General features: G+C 42.1%; 1 protein-coding gene across 1 annotated transcript in view; it reads right to left on the minus strand.

Moving 5' to 3' along the window:
- The window catches only part of RASA2 (RAS p21 protein activator 2), a gene marked incomplete in the record, with an annotated part of 722,923 nt that overhangs the window by 371,775 nt on the left and 330,336 nt on the right, over nt 1-20,812 (minus strand). Inside the window, 2 exon segments of the mRNA XM_053709823.1 lie at nt 4,901-4,973; nt 6,062-6,145. Coding sequence (XP_053565798.1) covers nt 4,901-4,973; nt 6,062-6,145 — 157 coding nt within the window.

A 20,812-nucleotide genomic window follows, 5' to 3' on the forward strand; every position in this document is an offset into this window, starting at 1 on the left:
TCGTGATGTTGTCCGACTGAAACCTGATGAACCCCCGAGTCTTTAACTGGGGCCAAGCTAGAAGGGCATTGAGAACTGCTCTCAATTCCAGAATGTTTATTGGCAGGAGGCTTTCCTCCTGCCTCCATTGTCCCTGAGCCTTCAGAGAATTCCAGACAGCGCCCCAACCTAGAAGGCTGGCGTCTGTTGTTACAATTGTCCAGTCCGGCCTGCTGAACGGCATCCCCCTGGACAGATGTGGCCGAGAAAGCCACCATAGAAGAGAGTTTCTGGTCTCTTGATCCAGATTCAGAGTGGGGGACAAATCTGAGTAATCCCCATTCCACTGACTCAGCATGCACAATTGCAGCGGTCTGAGATGTAGGCGTGCAAAGGGAACTATGTCCATTGCTGCTACCATTAAGCCGATCACCTCCATGCATTGAGCTACTGACGGGAGTTGAATGGAATGAAGGACACGGCATGCATTTAGAAGCTTTGTTAATCTGTCTTCTGTCAGATAAATTTTCATTTCTACAGAATCTATAAGAGTCCCCAAGAATGGAACTCTTGTGAGAGGAAAGAGAGAACTCTTCTTTTCGTTCACTTTCCATCCATGCGACCTTAGAAATGCCAGAACTAACTCTGTATGAGACTTGGCAGTTTGAAAGCTTGAAGCTTGTATCAGAATGTCGTCTAGGTACGGAGCTACCGAAATTCCTCGCGGTCTTAGTACCGCCAGAAGGGCACCCAGAACCTTTGTAAAGATTCTTGGAGCCGTAGCTAATCCGAATGGAAGGGCTACAAACTGGTAATGCCTGTTTAAGAAGGCAAACCTTAGATACCGGTAATGATCCTTGTGAATCGGTATGTGAAGGTAAGCATCCTTTAAATCCACTGTGGTCATGTACTGACCCTCTTGGATCATGGGTAAGATTGTCCGAATAGTTTCCATTTTGAACGATGGAACTCTTAGGAATTTGTTTAGGATCTTTAAATCCAAGATCGGCCTGAAAGTTCCCTCTTTTTTGGGAACCACAAACAGGTTCGAGTAAAACCCTTGTCCTTGTTCCGACCGCGGAACCGGATGGATCACTCCCATTAATAATAGATCTTGTACACAGCGTAGAAACGCGTCCTTTATTTGGTTTGTTGACAACCTTGACAGATGAAATCTCCCTCTTGGGGGAGAGAATTTGAAGTCTAGAAGGTATCCCTGAGATATGATCTCTAGCGCCCAGGGATCCTGGACATCTCTTGCCCAAGCCTGGGCGAAGAGAGAGAGTCTGCCCCCCACTAGATCCGGTCCCGGATCGGGGGCCCTCGGTTCATGCTGTCTTTGGGGCAGCAGCAGGTTTACTGGCCTGCTTGCCCTTGTTCCAGGACTGGTTAGGCTTCCAGCCTTGTCTGTAACGAGCAACAGCTCCTCCCTGTTTTGGTGCAGTGGAAGTTGGCGCTGCTCCTGCTTTGAAATTCCGAAAGGGACGAAAATTAGACTGTCTAGCCTTAACTTTGGCTTTGTCTTGAGGTAGAGCGTGGCCCTTACCTCCTGTAATGTCAGCAATAATTTCTTTCAAACCGGGCCCAAATAAAGTTTGCCCCTTGAAAGGTATATTAAGTAATTTGGACTTAGAAGTTACATCAGCCGACCAGGATTTTAGCCACAGCGCCCTGCGTGCCTGAATGGCGAATCCTGAATTCTTAGCCGTAAGTTTGGTTAAATGTACTACGGCCTCCGAAATGAAAGAATTAGCTAGTTTAAGGACTCTAAGCCTGTCCGTAATGTCGTCCAGCGTAGCTGAACTAAGGTTCTCTTCCAGAGACTCAATCCAAAATGCTGCCGCAGCCGTGATCGGCGCGATGCATGCAAGGGGTTGTAATATAAAACCTTGTTGAACAAACATTTTCTTAAGGTAACCCTCTAATTTTTTATCCATAGGATCTGAAAAAGCACAGCTATCCTCCACCGGGATAGTGGTACGCTTAGCTAAAGTAGAAACTGCTCCCTCCACCTTAGGGACCGTTTGCCATAAGTCCCGTGTGGTGGCGTCTATTGGAAACATCTTTCTAAATATTGGAGGGGGTGAGAACGGCACACCGGGTCTATCCCACTCCTTAGTAACAATTTCAGTTAATCTCTTAGGTATAGGAAAAACGTCAGTACTCGCCGGTACCGCAAAGTATTTATCCAACCTACACATTTTCTCTGGTATTGCAACAACGTTACAATCGTTGAGAGCTGCTAAGACCTCCCCTAGTAATACACGGAGGTTTTCCAATTTAAATTTAAAATTTGAAATATCTGAATCCAATCTGTTTGGATCAGAACCGTCACCTACAGAATGAAGCTCTCCGTCCTCATGCTCTGCAAGCTGTGACGCAGTATCAGACATGGCCCTAGAATTATCAGCGCACTCTGTTCTCACCCCAGAGTGATCACGCTTGCCTCTTAGTTCTGGTAATTTAGCCAAAACTTCAGTCATAACAGTAGCCATATCTTGTAATGTTATCTGTAATGGCTGCCCAGATGTACTAGGCGCCATAATATCACGCACCTCCCGGGCGGGAGATGCAGGTACTGGCACGTGAGGCGAGTTAGTCGGCATAACTCTCCCCTCGCTGTTTGGTGAAATTTGTTCAATTTGTACAGATTGGCTTTTATTTAAGGTAGCATCAATACAGTTAGTACATAGATTTCTATTGGGCTCCACCTTGGCATTGGAACAAATGACACAGGTATCTTCCTCTGAATCAGACATGTTTAACCACTAGCAATAAACATGCAACTCGGTTACAATTTTATTTAATAAAAACGTACTGTGCCTCAAGAAGCACTAAACGATTAAATGACAGTTGAAAAAAACGAACTGAAAAAACCAGTTATAGCATCACTCTTAACAAACAACACAACTTTTTAGCAAAGGTTTGTTCCCATTAGTAAAATAACACTAATTAAATTTTAAACATAAAAATTACAGAGTAACGTTCTAAAACACAGTCACTATATAAATCTCACAGCTCTGCTGAGAGAATCTACTTCCCTTCAAAGAAGTTTGAAGACCCCTGGGTTCTGTTAGAGATGAACCGGATCATGCAGAAAATATAAGTGTAACTGACTGGAAATTTTTGATGCGTAGCAAAGAGCGCCAAAAACGGCCCCTCCCCCTCACACACAGCAGTGAGAGAGAAACGAAACTGTCATAATCAAAACAAGCAAACTGCCAAGTGGAAAAATAATGCCCAAATATTTATTCACTCAGTACCTCAGAAATGCAAACGATTCTACATTCCAGCAAAAACGTTTAACATGAATTAAATACCTATTAAAGGTTTAATGTATTTTTACAGAGTAATTCCGGTGAAATACCATCCCCAGAACACTGAAGTGTAGAGTATACATACATGTCATTATAACGGTGTAGCAGGATTTTCTCATCAATTCCATTCAGAAAATAAAAACTGCTACATACCTCAATGCAGATTCAACTGCCCGCTGTCCCCTGATCTGAAGCTTTTACCTCCCTCAGATGGCCGAGAAACAGCAATATGATCTTAACTACTCCGGTTAAAATCATAAGAAAAAACTCTGGTAGATTCTTCTTCAAACTCTGCCAGAGAAGTAATAACACGCTCCGGTGCTATTGTAAAATAACAAACTTTTGATTGAAGTCATAGAAACTAAGTATAATCACCATAGTCCTCTCACACCTCCTATCTAGTCTTTGGGTGCAAGAGAATGACTGGAGGTGACGTAGAGGGGAGGAGCTATATAGCAACTCTGCTGGGTGAATCCTCTTGCACTTCCTGTTGGGGAGGAGTTAATATCCCAGAAGTAATGATGACCCGTGGACTGATCACACATAACAGAAGAAAGGTGTCCAATACAGTGCCTGCCGTTTTTTTTTTTAATACATCCCCAAGATTAAAAGAACTATTTATAGTTATAATCCACTAAATATACTTATAAAGTAATCGTTTTAGCCCAGAAAAATGTCTACCAGTCTTTAAAGCCCTTGTGAAGCCCTTTATTCTTATACTAAACTAAGAAAATGGCTTACCGGTTCCCATAGGGAAAATGACAGCTTCCAGCATTACCAAGTCTTGTTAGAAATGTGTCATACCTCAAGCAGCAAAAGTCTGCCCACTGTTTCCCCCAACTGAAGTTAATTCATCTCTACAGTCCTGTGTGGAAACAGCCATCGATTTTAGTAACGGTTGCTAAAATCATTTTCCTCTTACAAACAGAAATCTTCATCTCTTTTCTGTTTCAGAGTAAATAGTACATACCAGCACTATTTTAAAATAACAAACTCTTGATTGAATAAAAACTACATTTAAACACCAAAAAACTCTTAGCCATCTCCGTGGAGATGTTGCCTGTGCAACGGCAAAGAGAATGACTGGGGTAGGCGGAGCCTAGGAGGGATCATGTGACCAGCTTTGCTGGGCTCTTTGCCATTTCCTGTTGGGGAAGAGAATATCCCACAAGTAAGGATGACGCCGTGGACCGGACACACCTATGTTGGAGAAACGCAGTTTTAAAGCAGTTCCTAACTGCTTTAAAGCTACCACAGTCCTGCTGAAGAGACGAACGTGGAGTACAGCTATACCCAAATTGTTATGGAAGATCAGAGAAATAAAAATAAAAAAAAAACCTTGATAGAAGAATCTTAATCAGGACACCTAATTACTTCACCTCCTCCTTGCACGAGAGGCAAAGAGAATGACTGGGGTTGTGGGATGGGAAGTTATACTTAACAGCTCTGCTGTGGTGCTCTTTGGCTCCTCCTGCTGGCCAGGAGTGATATTCCCAACAGTAATTGATGATGATCCGTGGACTCACCATGTCATTAGAAAGAAATAGAGATTTACCAACATTAAAATAGAGAGGTTGCTGAGCAACATCCTAAAAAGAAATTACCTCAAAGTAAAATGTTTCATTAAATTGTGGGTTGCTGGTTTTCTTCTTTACTTTTGTTCTCTTTTGGTCATTTCTGCATAAAATGGGAGAAATGTGAGAATCAGAACGTACAAAAGAAAAAGTAAAATCTTCATTCTGTGTACTTATGCAAATGCAAGGTATATACTGATTTTTTTTCTGTTTTGCTTACTACCTCTTATCCAGTGAAGAAAGACTCATGCTTAAAGGGACATTAAACACATCTGCTGACCGATATATTGTTTGACAGCAGAAATGGCCAACTGGCGGTCCTCTGCTTTAGTGTTTATGGCCACAAGAAAAAGCAAAATTTAAAATTGTGGACATTGTTAGGATATATATTAATTTGTGTTTTTCATAGCCATTAAATTTATATGAGGCCCTTAAAGGTACATAATACCCATATACTAAATTACTTGAAAGTGATGCAGCATAACTGTAAAATTCTGACGAGAAAATATCACCTAAACATCTCTATGTAAAAAAGGAAGATATTTTACCTCAAAATATCTTCAGCTCACAATAGTAAGTGCTCTGTGAACAGTTATCCTTTGGCTGCTGTAAGTTGCATGTTGAAACAAAAACAACAGCCAATCAGCTTCATCAGTGCTGATGGCACACTTTGCTTTTAATGTGATCTCATGAAATTTCATTTAAATCTTGTAAGATTTCATAGTTAACTTTCTTAAGCTGAGAAGGGAAGTAACATAACTGTGCCTACACATCACATCCCGGGACTAGCATCCTGATAGGTTGTTTAAAGTCCATTTGCAATGGAATGAGGCTACTAAGAAAATTGTAAATTAAAATATCTTCCTTTTTTACATAGAGATGTTCAAGTTATGTTGCATAACTTTCAACTGCTTCAACATTTGGGTATCATGTCCCTTAAGGGGTTCTAAAACATTGATCTGAGGCTCCCATGTGTTAGGAAGTTGACCATCACTGTTCTATAAAAAGACAAGTGTAAACATTTAAAAAAAAAAAAATCTTGTTTGGTGCAATTGTTTTGCATTGGCCAAATGTGACCCACCACTAGGCTTAATATTAAATAAAATAATAATTTCTATGTGTCTACTGTCCCTTTAATAAGCATTACATTATAGAACAGGTTTGCTATTATCACTTTGTAATCATATTTACCTCGAAGGGCCAGCAAGAGACACTGTGGCATAGGAATCACTAGTCTGGCCATTCACAAGAGGTAGCCCTTCACATTCCAGTACTCTAAGAAGAAACAATGTAAGAAAATAAGCAGAAGGAATACGAAGCGACCATAAGTGGCTTAAAACACTTAATACATTAACATTACCCCAAAACAAAGACTATTAAAATACCATACATTCAACCATTTGACAGTTGTGTAAAGGTGTATGAATTATTTCCATATCCCAATAATTTTAATGCTACAATGTTTCCATTAGTTCAGGATTCATATACGTCCGCTGTTTATAATTATGGTAAATTAATGGGACAAAGTCCTTTTTAATGTATAAATAATAAATTATTATAAAAAAAATAGCTGTGTGCCATTATGATATCGATATTTTAGTATCTCAGTGTCAATGTCACCCTGTAAATTTTGAGTATTTTAGTACATTTTAAATGAGGTGATGCTAAGCAACATCTATAAAATATATATCCTTCTAACCAAAAGTTGCATACTCAATTACTATGAGTCATGCCTGTTAGTTTCAGTCTTCTAAAATGTTTGTAAATCCTTGTGGACTTTATGCTAAGGTCCATGTTGTGCTTAGCCCCCAGGGTTTTTAAAATGTAGGTATAGGTATACAGGAGTAAGAGAATGCATGTGAAACCCAGGAAGTGAGATTATGGAAAAGCCTATAATGACTGAGATAGGCATCCTGTATGTTATTCAGACTTTCTGATGTTTTGCTTCCACTGTCGCTCACTCTGTACAATTAACCATTCTCTTGTGAGGTTTCTACCTTGTTTAAAACTATCTGCATTTCATTAGCTTTCACAGCAAGACAGTGCTGGTTCATGTGTGCCACATGGACAACACTGTGTTCACCCCTTGGAGTTAAGCATGAGCCAGCACTGATTGGCTAAAATGCAAGTCTGTAAATAGCACTGAATTAAGGGGGCTGTATGAAGAGGCTTAGATACAAGGTAATCACAGAGCATCCTGGAGAAAAGCTAAAATTCTGGCAATATTAACCTTATGCCAGGTAGAGCCACTCTCTTCACACCAGAACAAGTAAGTCCTCTACACTTTATGGCAGATACGAAGAGTAACTGGCTTACGTGCTTGAACTAGAGTGTCAATAAAACTCTCAGAAAACCCTCTCTTGGCTAAGACTAATCGTTCAATCTCCACGCAGTCAGCATCAGAGAATCTAGATTTTGATGAACGAAGGTACCCTGTATCAGCAGATCTCTGCAACAAGGTAACCTCCACTGAGGAGATGAGGACATCATCACCAGATCCGCAAACCACATTCTTCACAGCCACAACGGAGCAATCACAACAGAGCAAACGGAGCAATCAGAATCACTGATGCTCGCTCCTGCTTGATGCGAGCCACCACACGAGGGAGAAGTGGTAATGAAGCAAAAAGATAAGAGTCTGAAACTCTATGGTACTGATAGGGCATCTATCACTTCCGCCTGAGTATCCCTCGACCCGTACCTGGGTAGCATGGTATTGAAGTGGGATGCCATGAGATCTATCTCCGATGTCCCCCACTCACTGCATATCTCTGCAAACACTTCGGGGTTGAGAGACCATTCCCCTGGGTGAAAGGATTGTCTGCTGAGGAAGTCCACTTCCCAGTTGTCCACACCCGGAATGTGGATCGCTGACAGCGTACATCTGTGAGTCTCTGCCCACTCTAAAATCTGAGACTTTACTCATCGCCAAGGAACTTCTCGTTCCCCCGATGGTTGATGTAGGCAACCAAGGTTATATTGTCTGATTAGAATCTGATAAACTGGGACGAACCCAGAAGGGGCAAAGCCTTCAAGGCATTGAAGATTGCCCGGAGTTCCAAAACATTGATCGGAAGGGAGGACTCCTCCTGAGTCCACAGACCTTGTGCCTTCTTGGCACCCCAAACGGCTCCCCAGGTAGAAAGGCTTGCGTCCGTAGTCACAATCTCCCAAGACGGTCTCAAGAAGCATGTGCCTTGGGACAGATGATCTGGACAGATCCACAAGGAAAGCAAGTCTCTTGAAAGGTTGTCCAGCACTATCTGTTGAAACAGATCTGAATGGTCGCCGTTCCATAGGCTCAGCATGCATAGTTGTAAGGGTCTGAGATGGAATCTGGCAAAAGGAACGATGTCCATGCAGGACACCATGAGTCCAATCACCTCCAAACACTGAGCCACTGAGGGTCTTGAGGAGGCCTGGAGGGCAAGACATGCAGAAGTTAGCTTGCAACGTCTCTGATCTTTGAGGAATATTCTCATGGATATGGAGTCTATTATTGTTCCCAGGAAACTCTCCCTTGTACTTGGAGTAAGAGAACTCTTTTCCAAGTTTATCTTCCATCCATGTGAACGAACACGATTGAGAAGGGACTCCAAATGTTCTTCCGCTAGTCAAAAAGATGGTGCCTCTACCAAGATATCATCCAGGTAAGGTGCTACTGCAATACCTTGTGTTCTGGCAACGGCTAGAAGGGCTCTCAGAACCTTTGAAAATATCATTGGAGCAGTAGCTAGGCCAAACGGAAGAGTTATGAACTGGAAGTGCTGGTCCAGAAAAGCAAACCTTAGGAACTTAAAATGTTCCCTGTGTTATCGGGATGTGAAGGTATGTGCTATTGTGGTCATAAACTGTCCTTCCTGAACCAGAGGAAGGATTGACCAAATTATCTCCATCTTGAAACAGGGAACACTCAGAAACGTGTTTAGGCACTTTAGGTCTATAATTGGACAAAAAGTTCCCTCCTTCTTTGGAACCACGAGAAGGTTTGAATAAAACCCAAAACCTGCTGTAGGTACCGGGACAATTACTCCTAAAGAGGAGAGATCCCGTACGCAACCTAAGAAGGCAGCCCTCTTTTATGGTCTTGTAGACAGACTGGAGAGTAGGAAGCTGCCTCTGGGCGGATGAGACTTGAATCCTATCCTGTATCCTTGAGATACAATCTCCAGGACCCAAGGATCCTATACAACCTGGAACCAAGCATCTGAAAAAAAAAGAGACATTCTGCCCCCTACTCTATCCGATCCCGGCTCAGGGGCCGCCTCTTCATGCCGATTTGTTCTCGGCAGGCTTCTTAGTCTGTTTAAATTTATCCCAGGACTGAGCCGGCTTCCAAGCACCTTTGGGCTGCTCGGACTTAGATCAGGATTGCTGTCAATGTGTTTTGTCAGAACGAAAATTAGACAATTGCCGTCCCTTAGGCCTATTTTTCTTGTCCTGCGGTAGGAAGGCACCTTTTCCTACAGTAACTGTAGAAATAATGGAGTCCAGCCCTGGACCAAATAAAATCTTCCCCTTGAAAGGAAGAGAAAGGAGTCTGGATTTAGAAGTCATCCGCAGACCAAGACTTCAACCAGAGAGCCTGGCGGGCTAGGACCGCAAAGCCAGAAACCTTTGCATTTATGCAAATAATTTGCATATTCGCGTCACAGATGAAGGAGTTAGCAATTCTCAGAGTCTCTCCTGAATATCCTCAAGGGGAGTCTCCACCTCAATGAGCTCCGACAGAGTGTTGCACCACTAGGTAGCTGCTCCAGCAACCACAGCTACAGCTGCCGCCGGTTGAAATAAAACCCTGTATGTTGAAACATCTTCCTCAGAAAGGTTTTCCATTTTCTTATCCATCGGCTTGCTGAACGAGGAACTATTATCCAGGGGTATAGTAGTACGCTTAGCCAGCGTAGAAATAGCGCCATCCACCTTAAGGATGGAGCCCCATAAGTCTATTTGAAAGTCAGGGACCGGGAATAATTTTTTTAAGTAGACAAGGGTAAAAAGAAGTTTCAATTCTTTCCCATTCGTTACCAATAATGTTTGCCATCTTAACTGGCACAGGAAAAGTCAGGGGGACCTTCCTATCTTCATAAACCCTGTCTAATTTAGGGATCTTAGGTTCCTCAGGGAGAGTAGCCTCTGGAACCTCTAGTGTAGAAAGAACCTCCTTTAATAAAAAACGCAGATGCTTAATTTTAAATCTAAAAGGAGGGTTCCTACACTGAAGGAGGTTTAGAAACTGAAGACTCCGACTCAGAAAGTTCACCCTCTGAGGCTACAGAGGTTAACTCACTCTCGGATAGCTGGGACATATTAGCCAAATCTGACAAATATTTAGAATTTTTTTTCTTTTTCTCACCAGAGTCGCCTGTTAAAAGTAAAAAAAAAATTAAAAAAATAAACAGAATTTATGTTTACCTGATAAATTACTTTCTCCAACGGTGTGTCCGGTCCACGGCGTCATCCTTACTTGTGGGATATTCTCTTCCCCAACAGGAAATGGCAAAGAGCCCAGCAAAGCTGGTCACATGATCCCTCCTAGGCTTCGCCTTCCCCAGTCATTCGACCGACGTAAAGGAGGAATATTTGCATAGGAGAAACCATATGATACCGTGGTGACTGTAGTTAAAGAAAATAAATTATCAGACCTGATTAAAAAACCAGGGCGGGCCGTGGACCGGACACACCGTTGGAGAAAGTAATTTATCAGGTAAACATAAATTCTGTTTTCTCCAACATAGGTGTGTCCGGTCCACGGCGTCATCCTTACTTGTGGGAACCAATACCAAAGCTTTAGGACACGGATGAAGGGAGGGAGCAAATCAGGTCACCTAAATGGAAGGCACCACGGCTTGCAAAACCTTTCTCCCAAAAATAGCCTCAGAAGAAGCAAAAGTATCAAACTTGTAAAATTTGGTAAAAGTGTGCAGTGAAGACCAAGTCGCTGCCTTACATATCTGATCAACAGAAGCCTCGTTCTTGAAGGCCCATGTGGAAGCCACAGCCCTAGTGGAATGAGCTGTGATTCTTTCAGGAGTCTCATAAGCCAATCTGATGATGCTTTTAATCCAAAAAGAGAGAGAGGTAGAAGTTGCTTTTTGACCTCTCCTTTTACCAGAATAAACAACAAACAAGGAAGATGTTTGTCTAAAATCCTTTGTAGCATCTAAATAGAATTTTAGAGCGCGAACAACATCCAAATTGTGCAACAAACGTTCCTTCTTTGAAACTGGATTCGGACACAAAGAAGGCACGACTATCTCCTGGTTAATGTTTTTGTTAGAAACAACTTTCGGAAGAAAACCAGGTTTAGTACGTAAAACCACCTTATCTGCATGGAACACCAGATAAGGAGGAGAACACTGCAGAGCAGATAATTCTGAAACTCTTCTAAAGCCATCTCCGTGGAGATGTTGCCTGTACAACGGCAAAGAGAATGACTGGGGAAGGCGGAGCCTAGGAGGGATCATGTGACCAGCTTTGCTGGGCTCTTTGCCATTTCCTGTTGGGGAAGAGAATATCCCACAAGTAAGGATGACGCCGTGGACCGGACACACCTATGTTGGAGAAATAGAGTTGTCAGGAGAGCTATGTTTAACCTTTCTCTTGCGTTTGTTAGAGCGAGGTAAGGCACTCGGGGCCGCAGACAACGCCGATTGTAACTGCACGGTAAAGTCCGCAGAAAAAAAGCCCCCTCCAGATGGAGGATTAGTTGTGCCGCGGGGAACTGCATGTGGAGCATGTAGGTTAGAAAGGGTAGTAATCTCTCAGCATCCAGATTCCTGAGAGGTAGACGGCTCAGAGGGGCTAATAGCGCTATGAGAATTAGCAGGCTTGTCTCCCTTCTTAGACTTTAGAACAGTGCTTAGGTAAATGGAACAAAATTGAGAAGGCGGGCAAACCACGGCCTTCTCACAATATAAACAGGAATTATTCATCAGTACAGAAGGAGCGGAACCTTTTAATGTAATATCAGAGTCCTCCATAGCTAGGATAGATTCACAGAGGACAGGCAAAAAGTAAACACTTTATTCAAAAAAACGGCACCTTTATAATCCCAATGGCTGGGGCACTCACCACCTCCTAGACTCAGACAGCTATCCGAGAAAACAATCTCCTTAGGAGCGATTTTCGCAGCAAGATCGTAGGCAAGACAAAAATACTGCACCCGGTCACGTAGTGCGTCGGACAGTACTTCTCCTGCTATAAAAAAGTCGCCAAGCTTTTATGAGCTGCAACATACACAAAACAAAAGTGAAACCTTTTTGTTCCAAGCCAAAAGCACACAGTCTATGAGCCCAAAAAAAACTCTCACATAAAAGCAGTTATAAATAACCCTTTGCTGTTCAAATAATCTCCCTGAAGGAGATATTAACCCTTGATCCTATCGAGGCATAAAGGAGCCACACTGTGACCCTGTATAGCAATGTATGTATATGTATACCTCCAGGATCCATGCTGTGGAATAGGCACACCCTTTCAAGTGTGACAGTCTTGCAGCGATGCCTCTGACATGGATTTGAGTGTGAAACAGCAAGCAGTGAAACTCATCAACACGGATTGCCCAGGAGCTGTAAGTCGGCAGTCTGGATGGATTCGCAGAAAAACTTTACCTGCATCTTCAGATTATCCAGATATTATATCCATTATTTAATCAATACTCTCACTAGGAGGTTGACATGACTACTTAAAACTCCAGTCCTTTCTTTGAAGGGAACATTACAGGACTATCCAAATCTTCTGACACTTCTCTGCTACCTCCTATAGTGACGAAAGGCAAAGAATGACTGGGGGATAGGGTAAGTGGGAGAGATATTTAAGCCTTTGGCTGGGGTGTCTGTCTCTTCCTGGTGGCTAGGTGTTGTATTTCCCAACAGTAAGGAATAAAGTTGTGGACTCTCCCTCTGCCTTATGGAAGGAAAATAGGCCTTGGGGCTTAAAATATGCATATCTATGTATATGTATAAAGTATCAAAATAGAAGATCTAGGTTATGAAAAATATTGTGCTGTGAATCGGAGGTGCGCTGTGCTTATGTCGCTGTAGAATTGTGTATATGATGAGGTGAGGAAACGCTCAGTTTGTATGGATAGCACCTTCTTCCTGTGGTATATCACAAAGTGACTCTTACTGCTTGCATGATGCAGTTATGAGGATTAGTTGAGACTCTTTAGCAAGCATCTTTGAAGAGTACTTTTATAGAGTATACAGTAGCATTCATGTTGTTGAATGTTTATATACATATTTTAATATTGTATCTTGTTTTTTTCTGTGGCGATTTTCCTTTAGGGAAAGTTGTATTATTTTGATACTTGATTCACACAATTAGACCATTCAAAAGGTCTAGCAGCATTTTGAATATTTCACTAGAATCACATTGTGCTAACAAGTTGTTCTAATAAATGCTTTTAGAGAAGGCCTGGCTGCCTCCCTCCTCCCCTCCATAACAATTCCAGAGAGAGTTATCTGCCCTGCTGTCCTGAGAGTGAGCCATGGCAAGGAGTTGCTGAGCCGGGACCAAGTGCCGGGATTACTGTAAGGAGGTAACTGCTGACTTCACGGAGATGCCACAAGGATCATGAGTAGGTAATGGCTTACCATCTGATTGCAATGTATATGTGAAAGTGACTAGCAGGGTGACTGAAGGGTATTTGAGTTGTTTTTAGTCATCCATATAGTTTAGCATCAGCCATTATTTATTAAAAAAAAAAAAGTTGAGTGATAAAATTTCCTCATTCTAAGCAAAGGAGCAAAAATTATGGGCTTTTGCCTGTTAAACAACTGTGGAATGTGAGAGTGACTAGCAGGTGAAAAGTGTCACTACCCACTCAGTATAAAGTTTGTGTTTAACGAAAGGTAGCTATGAGGAAGAAACTGCTACATAGAAAAAAACACTGTGTGGGTAGAACTTTAACATGAAAGCTGTAAAATGGAGGTCACTATAACCACATGGGAAGTGGGTTATAGCGTATGTGTCTATAGCAGCAGGGTGTGTGAAATGCAAGAACATGTGACAAGTAACCAAAGGGGCTTAATTTGTTTTTAGCAAAACAAGGTTTGATTCCCAGTGAAGTCCTTTGGCTAAGTATTCCCATCACACTTGCTATAAACACATGTATTATATAGTGCCCTCAGCTTACCCTCTAGTTATACATTTTTTAACACTCTCTCTGCCACCTTACTGAGAAAGGCTATGTAGATCATTAAAGAAGTTGTGTATATACCTTCATAAGCATCAGTAAATAATAGGATGCAAGTTGCCCAACATAAAATGCAACACTACACTATAGATTATAAATATATATAGATATAAAAGTAGCAAAAACTTGCACTCACTGGTCTTTCTTACAAACCACTCTTTATTGTGACGTTTCGGAGACAGAGTATCCCCTTCCTCAGACAAAGTGCAAAGGCAAACAAATGTGACTTATAAAGCAAACAAAGTAGTAACCCCTCCCCCAAATTAAGACCAAAAAAACGCCAAAATGCAGTCATGGCAACAACCTAAACATAGTGCACGTGTTGGTATATGAATCAATCAATAAACCATATATCAGAAATATGCATAAAATGTTGGTGATAAATGTGAATCATAACACTATATAAATAAAAAAAATATAAATAAAAACACTTCAACTTAATATGGAATACTATTACTATTAAATAATGGGTCTAAGTTTAATTTCAAAAGTTTTAATATGTGAAAGTGTGGGTTAACATATGGCCACAAATCTGTGATTCAATGCCGCTAGTCTGGTGCAGTCTAATCATTGCACTGACCCTATTGCGGTTAGTATAGCATGGCAAAACGTCAGCTCACACATCCTAAGCTTACATAGCATATTATGTATCTGTCAGGGGCTTCCTACCTGTCACAACTGGCATGCTAGGCAGAGGGACATTGTTCCACATCCTGGTCGGAATCGGACTCCATGGCGATGACCATGCCGAGTCCCGGAAGTGGAAGGGCGGGCCAATGGGTGACATCACTATTACTCCGTTGTCGAGGCAACGTGTATACAATACAGCGTGTGATAGCGATAAAGGCAGATTCGCAATACTTAAGTGACTTATCTGATTCGGTAGTAGGCACATACAGCCTTCAAATATACATATATACACTAGAAGCTATAAGGTGAAATGTAAAGCCACAAAAGCACCAAACGAAAGTCAAACGTTTTTGCTACTATTATTCATTTTCACTAGCACCCTGGCATTTTGAATTGGAAGTGAGAGTGCTCTTCTATGGGACGAGAGAGAGAGAGAGTGAGAGAGAGAGTGAGAGAGTGAGAGAGAGTGAGAGAGTGTGAGAGAGTGAGAGAGAGTGAGAGAGAGTGAGAGAGTGTGAGAGAGTGTGAGAGAGTGTGAGAGTGTGAGAGAGTGTGAGAGAGTGTGAGAGAGTGTGAGAGAGTGTGAGAGAGTGAGAGAGAGTGTGAGAGAGTGAGAGAGTGTGAGAGAGTGTGAGAGTGTGAGAGAGAGAGAGTGAGAGAGTGAGAGAGAGTGAGAGAGTGAGAGAGAGTGAGTGAGAGAGAGTGAGAGAGTGAGAGAGAGTGTGAGAGAGAGAGAGAGAGAGAGAGAGAGAGAGAGAGAAGAGAGAGAGAGAGCACAAGATAGTGTTGGTGATTAAGTTCTTGGTGACTAGGCTCACTACATTGTTGATTATTATGTTAAGGTAGTTAAGCAGCAATATATGGTGCAATGATGTATTATGCTAATCTTCTCATAGAATTAATTAAAAGAGGAAGGTTACAACCCTATACGGATTAACTCTAGTGACACCCAAACATTTATCTTTTTGGGTCAGGAAGGCAAGTCTAACAATTACTATAAGAATGAAAAAAGTTAATTTCGGTTATCTCATGGAGCTCAGTAAACCTAAAGTCAGCCATTTACTTATGGACCATGAGATTGCTTGCATAACTGTTCCACTAAGGCTATGAAAAAAACATACATAAGCTATCGGGATCCTAAACCAAAACCAACTGGCTAAAGAAACTTTAGACATTTTCTGACATTAAAGGCCAAACATAAACTGAGACTTCCTGATGTCCTTAGTAGATTAAAACATTAGAATAGGCGATTAACTCTTAGAAAGAAAGAATAAAAACTTAAGAGACATGAAACCCAAAATTGTTCTTTCAGGATTCAGACAGAGCATATACATTTTAAAGAGACAGTGTACACTAATTTTCTTATAACTGCATGTAATAGACAAAAATAAACTTCAATGATTCAGATAGGGCATGTAATTTAAAAAAAAAAAAAAAACTTTCCAATTTACTTTTATCATCAATTTTGCTTTGTTCTCTTGGTATTCTAAGTTGACAGCTAAACCTAGGTAGGCTAATATGCTGATTTCTGAAGGCTGCCTCTTATCTGAATGCATTTTGAGTTTCTCCCAACTAGAGGGCGTTTGTTCATGTGTGCCATATAGATAGCATTGTGCTCATGCCCGTGGAGTTACCTAGCACTCAGCACTATTTGGCAAACATGCAAGTCTGTAAAATAACTGAAATAAGGGGACAGTCTGCAGAGGCTTAGATACAAGGTAATCACAGAGGTAAAATGTGTATTAATATAACTGTTGGTTATGTAAAAATTGGGGAATGGGTAATAAAGGGATTATCTATCTTATTAAACAATAAAAATTCTGGTGTAAACTGTCCCATTAAAGAAGAATATACACAGATACTGATCTAAAAATCTAGCATAAAACCTTTTAAAAACGTACTAAGAAGCTCCCAGTTTAGCATTGTTAATGAGGTTAGGCTGGGACACCCAGTAAAAGGGGCTGGGAAAGCAGAAAGATCAGACACTCCCTCCCTCCCTGCATATGAAAAGACAGATTACACAAACAATAGCAGCTGGAATCTGTAGACCTGGGTCTACATCTGATAATTGGGGCTTCAAAAATAAGCAAAACTATACACCGTTACAAAAACATTCCCAGACGGGCTAAATAAATGGATCATCTACAAAACATTTATGCAAAGAAAAATCCAGTGTACAATGTCCCTTTAAATAACTTTCCAATTATAGTCACGAGCAAGACCGTCAAAGGCCTTTTAAAAATGTTTGCACAGTTTTGGCACTAATTCTGCAAATGTTGCTATTATAAATAACTGCCCATAGCAGAGGTCACACAGTCCAGGCTATAATTAATATCCACATGAACGTTAGCACACTCTTCCTCAATAGTTGCCGTTACAAGCATTACATCCAAACTCCTATTCCAACACCGGGTAGTATAAAGTGCAACCCAGGACTGCAGCAATGTTAACAACCTTCTCCTTAGTTTTGGAGCCCGACACTATTTTAAAAAAACAACACGATTTAAAAAAAACAACTTAAAAATGGACACTGATGTTAAAGTTAAACTTTCATGATTTAGATAGAGTACACATTTTTATGAAACTTTCCAGTTTAATTCCATTAGCAAACTTTTTAGATGCACTCTCTGATACACCAGCTCCTACTGAGTATGTGTTCCAGTTCTCAGTGTATATGTATGTCTTTTATAGATTGGCTGATGGCCATCACATGATACAGGTGAAATTTATTTTTGTCTCTGACAAAAAAGTTGACAATTGCATTGTCTTTTTATTATGCAATCCTGCTATATTTAATGGCACTTTATTAAATATATGGGAAATTGTTTCATAATCAGCAACTAGTGTAACAAGTCATTGGAACAAACAAAAACATAAATTATGCTTACCTGATAATTTCATTTTCTTCTGAAGGGAAGAGTCCACAGCTGCATTCATTACTTTTGGGAAATACAGAACCTGGCCACCAGGAGGAGGTAAAGACACCCCAGCCAAAGGCTTAAATACCTCCCCTTCTTCCCTCATCCCCCAATCATTCTGCCAAGGGAACAAGGAACAGTAGGAGAAATATCAGGGTGAAAAAAGGTGCCAGAAGAACAAAAAAAAATTACAGTCGCCTCAGAGAAAAAACACGGGCGGGAGCTGTGGACTCTTCCCTTCAGAAGAAAATGAAATTATCAGGTAAGCATAATTTATGTTTTTCTTCTTAAAAGGGAAGAGTCCACAGCTGCATTCATTACTTTTGGGAAAACAATATCCAAGCTAGAGGACACTGAATGCAAACAACGGGTGGGTACAAAATGTGGCCCCTTCAAAAGGCACCACAGACTGAATTACTCAACACCCTAAAATTTAAGAACAAACGACATGGGAGAAAAACCGAGCCAAGGTAACTGCACTTTAGTTACACCGAAGGTAAAAGCCGAACTAAAGACCACTCAGTCCCAGACTCCGTCAAGCCCAAACAACCTCCGCGATGTCCGCATCTGCCCCCAAAAGGGAAAGCATCCAAAAGGAGACAAGCTCCCTAGAAACACAAGGACCGAGAAAAAAAGGATCCAAACACAGGGAAACATGTCCCAAAAAGGACATGAGGAACACCCTCATATCCCTGTACGATACCCTAAGGTATTCCGGGAAAACATGAGTCCCCCGTTGCCTCATAACATATCTAGAACGCAGGCTAGACAGGCAGAGACAGCAGAAACAGGATAACTATCCCAGCAGCTAGAAAAGAGCTCTCCAAAAAGAACCTCAAACAGCCTGAACCGCTGACTCACCCTTGCTAACCCAAACCACTGAAAGGCGTTTCAAAGCTTGTTAGCATACAGTCAAGAGTAATTAGCTGTAGCTGGATACACCATCACGGAGCAAATAGTTGTAGATGGTTCCAACTGCAAACCTTCCAAGGAAGGAATAGAGGGCTCCAAGGAGCGCCCCCTCCCAGCACTACCGCAGCCGGTGTTCCAAGATGATCTCCCATCCAGGTACTGACCGGGCCTGACACTGCTTCCAAGATCAGACGGGTTGCATTCAGAGTACTGAGGCGGTAGACCATATGCCAATAGAAAAGAGGAGGACATACAAAGTCCTCCCACAAAGAAGGGGACCAACACTAAGAAAACGGTCAACACTGCATAGAGCAACCGATCCCCAATCTTCCCTCAAGGATAAAGGTCCAAGCCCCAAGGCTAGTCAAAGACAGAGACAGAGTCAGAGTCCCAGACTTCTGGAAGAGAAAGGAAGGATCAACGAAGGACAAGGTCCCCGGTTAGACCGCTGCTACCAACAGGATAGACATTGTGCTCGGGTACGAAACCCCCTACAAGCTGTCTTAGTCAAAAAAAGGAACACATTCCAAGGAAAGAAGGCCCTCAGACCCTCAGCATCCACATATCGGATCCAACATATAGCAGAAGCCCCAAAAGGTACAAACCATCAGCCTCCCGCTGCATGAACGAAGGAACCAGACACTACATTGCAGCTCCCCTTCCAGAATCCTGAAGCGCAAGAAGGGAAAAACCCCTGCAAAGGCAAGAACCAAGGATCCACACAACGCCACAGATACTAAGGTAACTTCGAACCCGGAGAACCCAACCCCCACTCTAGAAGAGAAGGGAATGAAAACAACAGAAAAACACCCTACCATAGAGGTGAGACCCCTCGGCCATATCACCAACCCAGGTGAAAGACACCTGGAGTCTACAGAAACATCTTAAATGCACCAGGACGACAGTAGGGACCCGTCAAAGGGACCTAAAGCCTAAGCCACAGTCAGATAGGCATCTTTCACAGAACCCCGGCCCCTACGAAAGAGGCCCGCGGGATCACAAACATCTAGTGTGAGACCGAAACATCCACACTGAACCAAGGAGAGACATGGAACTAGGCCAGGGTCCTCGAAAAAAGTCAATCGAAAGAGCCAACTACCAGAGGAACCCTAAACTGCCTCCTACAAAGAGGAGCACAGTCTGTAGACGATAGCAATAGCCCCAAACCCAAGAGTCACAAAGAACTCCAGAATGGTCTAAGATTCAGCACCCAGTGCATATGGATCGCAAGGAAATCTCGTAGGTAAGCTTGAACATGTGTTACGCACACAGGCAGGGTAGCAGCCAACACCCGAAGACTAACGATAACCCTGGACCTTGCTCGCCATCCAAAGGAGTTAATTGTAAGGCACCACCCACGAAACCCCTAACGGAGCATCAATGAGAAATGGTCATCTACCTGACCCCCAAAGGGCGGCCATTCGTACTTGACCTCGACTCTTCACTGACAAGCCTCCAGGCTATAGTTGCGACGAGGACGCAAGACACCCGAATGTCGAAGACTGTGGTCAGACCAAGGGAATATAATGGAAGAGACAATAGCCAGGGATCCTAGAAGGATCTATCTTCCAAATAAACTACTTTAAGCAGACAAACTCTGGAGCTGTATCCCCCAAAGAAGGCAGGGAACCCCTGCACACCACCTCCTAGAGTAACACAACTCGGGGTAGAGGAAGTAAAACATGCCTGCTCATCCAGACCAGATGATCCACCCAAGGCAGGAAGGAAAGAAATTCCGCCACCGCAAGCAAATGCTTAATAGGCTAAAGAATCAGCGTCTGGAAGAACTTTGAGTGAAACTCAAACCGTTAATCACTTGGCACACCAGACCACAAAAGGTCACACACATCTCCCAACTCAAAAAAATGGAAAACATAATTTATGCTTACATGATAAATTTATTTCTCTTGTGATGTATCAAGTCCACGGAATCATCCTTACTTGTGGGATATTCTCCTTCCCAACAGGAAGTGGCAAAGAGAGCACCCACAGCAGAGCTGTCTATATAGCACCCCCCTTAGTTCCACTCCCAAGTCATTCGACCGAAGGCTAGGAAGAAAAAGGAGAAACTATAGGGTGCAGTGGTGACTGAAAGTTTTAAAATAAAAATATATATACCTGTCTTCAAAAACAGGGCGGGCCGTGGACTCGATACATCACAAGAGAAATAAATGTATCAGGTTAGCATAAATTATGTTTTCTCTTGTAAGATGTATCGAGTCAACGGATTCATCCTTACTTGTGGGATACCAATACCAAAGCTTTAGGACACGGATGAAGGGAGGG

This window comes from Bombina bombina, chromosome 4 (genome assembly GCF_027579735.1).
Source record: "Bombina bombina isolate aBomBom1 chromosome 4, aBomBom1.pri, whole genome shotgun sequence".
NCBI classification, from domain to species: Eukaryota; Metazoa; Chordata; class Amphibia; order Anura; family Bombinatoridae; genus Bombina; species Bombina bombina.